Here is an 8410-nt window from a genome sequence, read left to right as displayed (position 1 = left end):
CACAGGCTATGAGTCCCTTCCCTCTTCTGGAGTCACCTTTAAATGCATCTTTTACTGCTGCAGCACATTATATTTGCAGATCATAAAATCCACCTCCAGCGCTTTAGCAAGACTGTCCTGACATTACTGTTTTATGACCTTGACTTATTGTGGTCACCTGGATAATATTTAAATCAAAGTTATGGTCCCTCACTTATATTAAACCCGCTAAGATAGTATCCTAAAAGCCTAACAGGAATAAAACAAACAAACAAATAATAATAATAATAAAATAAAGTAAAACATTGAAAGATGTCTGTCTGAGAACAGGCTTCCTTTGAGATGCAGTGCAAGAATAAGTCAAGTAATCTCAGTTCTATGAAATTTATTTTTTCTCCACAAAGGAAAATACATGCAAAAATTACACATACATAGTGTATTTAAATAACAAACACGAGAAATGTATTTTTTTTTATGGATTATCAATACTTTTTTTTTCTTTTCTTACTTAAATATGCAGTGGACCAGTTAAAGAAACTGCATACGATATATATATTTATATATATATATTTATATATAGTGAATGTCCATAACCTCACTGCAACTTCTCATTTACAAACATTTAAAATTCGGTTTGCCATTCTGGTATCAGGTACAATATACAGGTTACACTGATGGAAGAAGGCGACGGTTTTTTATTTTGTGTTTTTTTTTTCTTTTTTTCATTTTCATTATTTTTTTTTTTAGACGCATATGTTTATTTAAAGCATCGTTTGGCAAGAGAATGTGAAAAAAGGGCTCTCTGCTTTTGTCTTGTGCTGGAAGTAAATAACTTAAAAATACAATTTCAGTAGCTGGCTCACTGACCATCTTTACATAGAAACAAGGATGCAATATATACGTTCATGCATTATACCGATGCACCTCCCTTTATCTACAAACGGTGGGTATGGAAAATAACAGAAGGACTGTCTAGCCTGGCATACTTACTACTTGCTTTTTATAAGAGTTGCATTAATGACCTAGAACATGTACAAGTGTCATTTCATTTTATTTTTTTTGCTATTTTCTCTGGGTGTATATTTATGGGGTATAGGGACCTGGGGACTGTTTCGTGACTTTCGATTTCTTTTTTAAGGCTCAAGTAAAATTAAAATTTGAAGTCAGTTCTCGAATCCGGTTTTCCCTGTTCATTTTCTTCAGTTTCATCCTGCGGTTTTGAAACCAAATTTTCACTTGTCTGTCTGTTAAGTTGATACTCTTACTAATCTCTAGGCGGCGCTCACGGGTCAAGTACATATTAAATAAGAATTCTTTCTCCAGTTCCAACGTCTGGTGCTTAGTATAAGGACACCTTTTCTTTCTTCCGCTCTTAGCTGTCAGCCAATTTCCTGCAGCGTTTTCTGCCTTTATATCCTCTGTTGAAGATAATATTTAAATATAAGTATTCCTTGAAATATCTGCTGAAGATACCTACTATAGTTAAAAGTTGGAGTGACAATATCAAAGAATATAACTGGTATTACCTGAGCTCATAAAACTATACAAAGATGTGTACAACAGCAGCGTGCAATGTGTACCATATAATCCTTAATCCAGCCAGGAGATTGCAGCATTGAGATCATACATTACAATTTGGCAAGCACTGTTCTGTTAGTCGATATCTCACTTATATCAGATGCCTGCCCTACTCTGTAGGATTGCCTGCATATCACACATGTCAAAGGAGATATTACTACACAATTATGCATGGATTTGATCAACAAAGTGTAGTCTTACTTTGTAATCTACACATCAATGAGTATACTCCAGTAAGTAAAACTATATTGAACCTCGTACTGTAAAAAAAACCCCCACTCTCAGAATTCAAGTAAACCACATCTGAACGATTAGACATGCTATATGGGTATATTATATTACCTATACATACAATCATGTATATATGATATGTTTGTGCGTGCTCTGACAAACACATATCGACCTAATTGATATGTAAGTATAAAGTGTTTGTTTACACATGCACAAATGCGCTCCAGTAATGCTCACGGATGTGTAATAACTTGTAGAAAACCGGTTTGTTTATATATCATGCAAAATAATGCTGCTCTTACTGCTGTTGATTTCGTTGTTTTAGGCGTGTACACATATAAATATATATCACAACAGCAATCTCACATGCAAAATGTTTATAATATACAGAATAAAGATATGTGTGTATTTGCCCGTGTATACACACACACACACACACACACACACACACACATATTTATTTATATATATATATATATATATATATATATATATATATATATATATATATATATATATATATATATTCTAAACTAAAATAATATACTGATAGAATTTGTTAGGGGAAGATGTGAATTAGCCATAATAAGATTGTTTGTAAAAGCATATAGCTTATGAATAACATTTATTAATTGAACTACAGTATGTGTCTATAACTTACACATGTGCATTAATGGCGCATGCTGCATACATGTGTATGCATAAATGTACATAATTGTGTGACTGATTTAAATAGTTAAATGCAGATACAGTAAGGCATACGTATGACACACACGTGTGGATACATGCATGTCAGCGCCAGTTTGCTGTTCTAGGTGAATGCGATAATTCAAGGTATGTACACATATTAAAACATTACACAGGTCATAAGAAAACGAACCGTTTCATATCAGACTTGCAACTGAAACATTCATTCGATATAAAGTTGCTATGTTCAGCGTGTTACAATCGTCTGCAGTTCCAAACGTCACAATTATCACACTTTATAAAACAAAAGGATGACACCAAGCTTGAAGCATCTATAGACTATGTACTATATGCAGCAATGACACTGGGCTTGATGGCAGGAAATAGACTGGAAGACAAACAGTCGAAGCAACTTCAAGACAACGAGGAATATAAAGCGAAGGAAATCATTACACAGTAGACTGCAGAAGCAAAGACTACACACAATAAGCAAATAAAATGACCAACAATATAACAAAGGTATAAGAAAATTCACACAAGTCTTAGAACCTAAACACTACATAATGCAGAAAGAAGTGGCTACAAATGTAAAGATGTTCTCTGTTCTAGTTGTTTCTTGTGGTGAGTGTTGACCACATCTGGGATGAAGATGCATAGAACCTAGTTTGCATTTGATTAATATGTTTTCGTAAACTTGACTTTGCCTTATTTTACTTTCAGAGTTCACTAAGGCAACTACTTTTAGCACATTCATAACCATAATTAAGAGATTATTTTTTTTTAATCCAACATGTTTTAAAACTCAACTAAAAAAGTAATGTAAATTGCGCCTTATAGAAATACGTTTCATAGAAATACTCCAGAGCTTTTAGATCTCCCCCAGACATAAACATACGATACAGTGTTACTACTGTGTTTACAACAGAAATGGCTGCTTCCAGTTTGCTGCAATACCATTTAGTCTAGTGCAGAGTCATAGCAATCTGCGCGACAATCTGCGAAATGTTTGTATAAAATTGAACTGTCATTGGTCTTGAAATAAATAATGAAATGTTTACTCGTATAACAGCATATATCTAAATATATGAATATATTTTCATACATCACAGTATTTGGGGGTAAAACAAATACATAGTATACCTATCCCTGTTTCACTATGTATATATGTGTGGATATTATATACATATTTGCAAAAGCACGTGCCTGTGTATTTGTGAGTGTGCATAATATATATATATATATATATATATATATATATATATATATATATATATATATATATATATATATATTATAAGGGAAATAAATACTACTGGAAATTATAAATATATATAGAAACACACACATATATAAAAGTGTTCGCCCATGTAAAAGCTTGGTGATATCAACACAAAGCAATAATCTAATCCAGGTAGCAGCGGCCAATTCTTGGTAACAAATGTAGCGAGGAAACACAATTTGCAAGATAAAGACACATTTACACAATTTGTTTTGTTCTCCATATGGACTCAGGAAAAAAAACCACAGCAAATGTAGCAAAATACAAATAATCATTGTCAACACAAAAGCGGACACATAGCTTAATATTAAAAATCTCAGATCTGGAATCACTTTTCCCAACAATTAGTTGCCTATGGCTTGACATATAGATAGATTAAATTGATGCTAGATAATAAGATAGATATATAGATAAATAGATAGATTCAGAAGGATATTTAGACGCTATTATAAGTGTTATTTATATACAGCTTTGAATTTAGTAACTACACATCAGCCGGCTACTCCAGTGTATTGTGCTGGCCGTAGTGCTAATTGCAGTACTAGCAATAGGCAGTTTAGCGTCACACAGTGCGGCACTCAGGTCCGGTGCTCAGGGCAGAGAATGCTCCTTACCTTTTACTTCGTTGTCAGAGTTGTCGGTACTGGTGTCCGTATTCTTGTCCAGCTCCTTGTCTGCCTCGGGTGCTGCCAGTTTGGTAGCTGGGAGGCTTTTCTCAGTTTTGATTTCATTAGCAGTGGCATTACTGGAGTTGGTGCTAAGGTTTGTGGCTAAGTTCTGGTTATCCGTCTTGGTGTTTTCAGGGAACCCCACCTTGGCCCCCGCTTGCTGTTGCTGCTCCAGAATTTCACTTCTTGGGTTCAGACTCGTCCTGTTGTCAAAACTTGTCTCAAACTCGGCTGCAGTGTGGTTCTTCTCCAAGGAGTACCCTTGGCTGGCTCGGTAATAGCTGGGAACAGGGACCTCATGGTCACTAGATCGAGAGTCGGGCATTTGGTTTGGGTAGAGGGCAGACTCTGTAGCATTTTTTGCCCTTTTATCAGCACTGTACATGCAGCACACATTTTCCTCCTTGACATTGGTTGGAAAAGAGCATGATGAGAGCTGCCTTGCAACAGGTTGCTCAATCCTGTAAGTATTTTTGGGATCACACCAATTGTCCAGTTGAGAGAGATAAGATGGGTAAGAGTTGAGAGACAAGCTTGGGTTATTCACCTCGTCTCTTTTGGAAAGAGACGGGACAATCCCACAGTTTCTCATCATCCCACAGCTGAAATCGCTCCCAGATTGCATATACATCCCTTGGTTGGAGGAATAATTTTCTCCTCTGCAGCTACCGGCTAACGAGTCCATCAAAAACGAGTTAGGAGTCACATTGCTGGGACATGACATTTTCAGAGAGGGTTTTTAAAGAGGAATACTACAGCCAGAGGCTGACATCTTTTTTTTAGGGAAAAATATCAGCACCATAATTATCCACGCATTGGCCCCACCACGTGACTGCCAGGCCAATGAGGATTGAAAATGGCCTTGGTGATTCAGACGCAGATGACGTCACAGGGGTCAAGTTGTCGGGAAAGTGGAAAATGATCGTGGAGCAAGAGCGCCATCTATCTGACTTTGTGAGGTATGGAAGCCAGGACCTTCAAGTTGAACAAAGGAGAACGCTTCAGTTTGTTTACCAATGAACAAACGCAAGTCCATGGAGAAGAAGGCAGATACAGAGGTAATGCTTAATTTTAAGAAAAGTTGTACCCACTTAGCAAATAAATAACAGCTAACGCATTGTACCATTTAATGAGAACTATTTTTTTTTGTTTTATTCTCTCCTCAAATGCTGGCGAGAGCACACAATATAACGTCCATATATCATTTCACTCGTGGACTGTTGCAACTTATTTTCTTAAAATATACCTAACTAAACGTAGAATAGGGCTCTCTTTTCCATACACAACATTATATGACTTCTATGCAGCTAAAAGATGAAAAAGAATCCTAAATAATCCTCATTGTCCTCTTTCTTTTCCAAAATATGTTTATAGATGCAAACACAGGTAGTATGGAACCTCCCCTGGATGTATTCTCAATTATATTTATTACTATTAAAAAGTAGTACCATGAATAGTACATTCTAGAAATGAGCGAGAGTAAAATATCTAACCGTTTCCACATGTATAATGTATTTTTTTTTTACATTATCTATAAGTTAATAATGAGGGTTAATATCTACCGTTGAGTGTATGTATGTATATATATATATATATATATATATATATATATATATATATATATATACACACGTATGTGGGTGTCCAGGTATATGTGTATATTCTCCGAAAGCTAGTTCACTTTAATTCTGAATACTTTGTGATGTTTCCTAAGCAAATATTATGTATGTAACAAGTAATATTACCTGTAAACGCGGTTTGCTTAATGTATAATCGTTTATTAATTACCACATTTCTACCTTGCACGATAGAAAACAAATAATTTACTATTGCAATTAGTTTCCACTTGAGACATTTTTCAATTTATATTATATATAATTTCTCTATATTTTATCATTATTGTCGCTGCGTTCCCTGCAATCATAATTGTTTTTTTTGCGCACACCATATGTATAGTCTATATAACTTCATTAATGTCTAAAGAATGCCTTTGTTCTTTTGCATCACGCTCACATACTAAAAAACGTACTTTATACAAGAGGAGAGAAAATTATAAAATAGAGATGTATCCAGAAACTTCTTTAGGTTAGTCATGTGTTGTATTTTTTATTTTTTTTTGCTTTGTTTCCTTGCCATGGTTTAAATTAGTAGTAAGGAAAGACTGGAAAATAAAAACAAACAAAAAAAAACAATTAGTTCTAGCCTGGAGAGTTCCTTCATTCTGTCTCAAGGACAACTCAATCAACGCCAAGTTGAGCAATCCAGTTTTCTGGCCATACATTTTCTACAATGATCCTGTCTCTTGACTACTGTCACGTGTATTATGAGTACATAGAACAGATATCGAGATTTTCAATCACATTAGTTAAAATAAAAGTTCTGTCGTTTTTACCTTGCAGTTTTTGGTGGGTAGTTCACGATCCTCTTTTGTGAAAACACAGACAAGTTTCCGCTGGCCTAGACCCTAAAACTATATATGGCGTGTTCACTTCACCTATAGAAAACAGTAAAACCTTCAATCCAGACGCCATTTGGCTTCCTTTTAGAAAGCTATTTGAGACTTTATGGCCTCTATTTGTGTTAGTTGCTCTGACTTCTAAAACTGTCTGGAAGAAATCGTTTGGTTTTATGGTAACCAAAGAAAATTTCACATAATATTTATAAGCCTGGGATAAAAATTGAGTATGGACACCATTATGATTTTTTTTTTAATTTATAGGTGATGGAAGGAGAGAACATGATATTTTCTTATTATCTTATCTTATCTCTCTTTATTTCCTTTTTTATATTCAGCAGCAATATAATAATTTAATGTCTTTGCAGTCGTTTTTTTTATTTTCTGCATCCATGTTAACACATCATATCATATCCATTTCTCCTGCTTTTTAAAATCAAGTATCATGACAGATAAATGTATATTAAGAAATGCATTCAACAAATGTGATTTAAACAAGCTGTCTTTTTTTTATCCACAGATTTTGGTTCCACAGGAGGTGATGTAGGACAATGATTATGGTTGAGAACAAAATACCTTTGTCTGTGGTTTTGCCAACTGAAAACAAATAAGCTTCTATTAATTAAAGAACAATCATTCGTCTCAAAAAATAAAAATTCGGCTATTAGATAAGGCATATACGGATTATATATATATATATATATATATATATATATATATATATATATATATTAGATATTGAAGGCAACAATTGCTCGTCCACAAGTTAACAAGAAAAGATACAGAATTACATTCGAAATTAGAAATCAACTAGTCCAGTTCATTATTTTCTTTATGGTAGAAGCCATTAAAAACCATAAGCAGTGTCTCCAGGAGACCGGATATTGTTTAAAGTTAAAAATAATTAGAATTATGATAAACATGGGTCATTAAAGTAGAAGGGAATAAAATTCATCAACCTAAATAGAGCCCCCATTGGGACAACTGCTTTCCTCTAATTGCAGAAAATAAATACGAACATAAGACATTAAACCTAGAGGGGTTGCAATGTATGAATGGGTTTTTGCAAGACAAATATACAGTGCTGTAAAGCGGATTCACGTGCTGGCTGTAGTATGGGCATCGATGTAGCAGACAAAGGGAACAACGGTGTTTCCTGGCCAATGGAAGGGACGATAATAAAATATTAATAGCCTCAACATAGATTAGGCGATATAAGCAGATGCAGATTGGGGAATGTGACACCAAAACGTGCTTTGGGACAGACTTCCCCCACCTCAAGATCAATATGACTGTGTGCTCTTAGCTGCAGCAACGAGCACATGTGAGCTGATTGTCCTTCTGATACACTAAAACAGACATGTAAATGTTGGTGTGCCATGGAATCCACCATTGGCTTTAATTTATTTCATCATATTGAAGTCTTTCAAGTCATGTGCACACTTTAATCAGGGTACTAATGATGAAGGTACCCGATATACTGGTAATATACCCAATTATTTTAATGAACCCACCCCTGTCATGTAAATATGT

General features: G+C 34.7%; 1 protein-coding gene across 1 annotated transcript; it reads right to left on the bottom strand.

Annotated features, from left to right (window-relative positions):
- Positions 1-487: 487 nt before the first annotated feature.
- On the bottom strand, positions 488-5211 carry HOXC10 (homeobox C10). Its single transcript, XM_075197996.1, has 2 exons — positions 4369-5211; positions 488-1397 (listed from the first exon to the last, which is right to left on the bottom strand). Exons 1-2 carry the CDS (start codon positions 5144-5146, stop codon positions 1120-1122), a joined length of 1056 nt encoding a protein of 351 aa, XP_075054097.1. The 5' UTR covers positions 5147-5211; the 3' UTR covers positions 488-1119.
- Between the last annotated feature and the right edge of the window lie 3199 nt (positions 5212-8410).

Source organism: Mixophyes fleayi, chromosome 2, assembly GCF_038048845.1.
Source record: "Mixophyes fleayi isolate aMixFle1 chromosome 2, aMixFle1.hap1, whole genome shotgun sequence".
NCBI classification, from domain to species: Eukaryota; Metazoa; Chordata; class Amphibia; order Anura; family Limnodynastidae; genus Mixophyes; species Mixophyes fleayi.
This window is presented reverse-complemented; position numbering and strand designations above follow the sequence as displayed.

What these genes read in the sequence shown, in the direction of transcription:
- HOXC10 (XM_075197996.1), bottom strand. Translation starts at nt 5,146, where the DNA reads ATGTCATGTCCCAGCAATGTGACTCCTAACTCGTTTTTGATGGACTCG. An exon ending in CTCTGACAACGAAGTAAAAG is followed by an intron (nt 1,398 to 4,368) that starts GTAAGGAGCATT and finishes TATCTTCAACAG; the next exon opens with AGGATATAAAGGCAGAAAAC.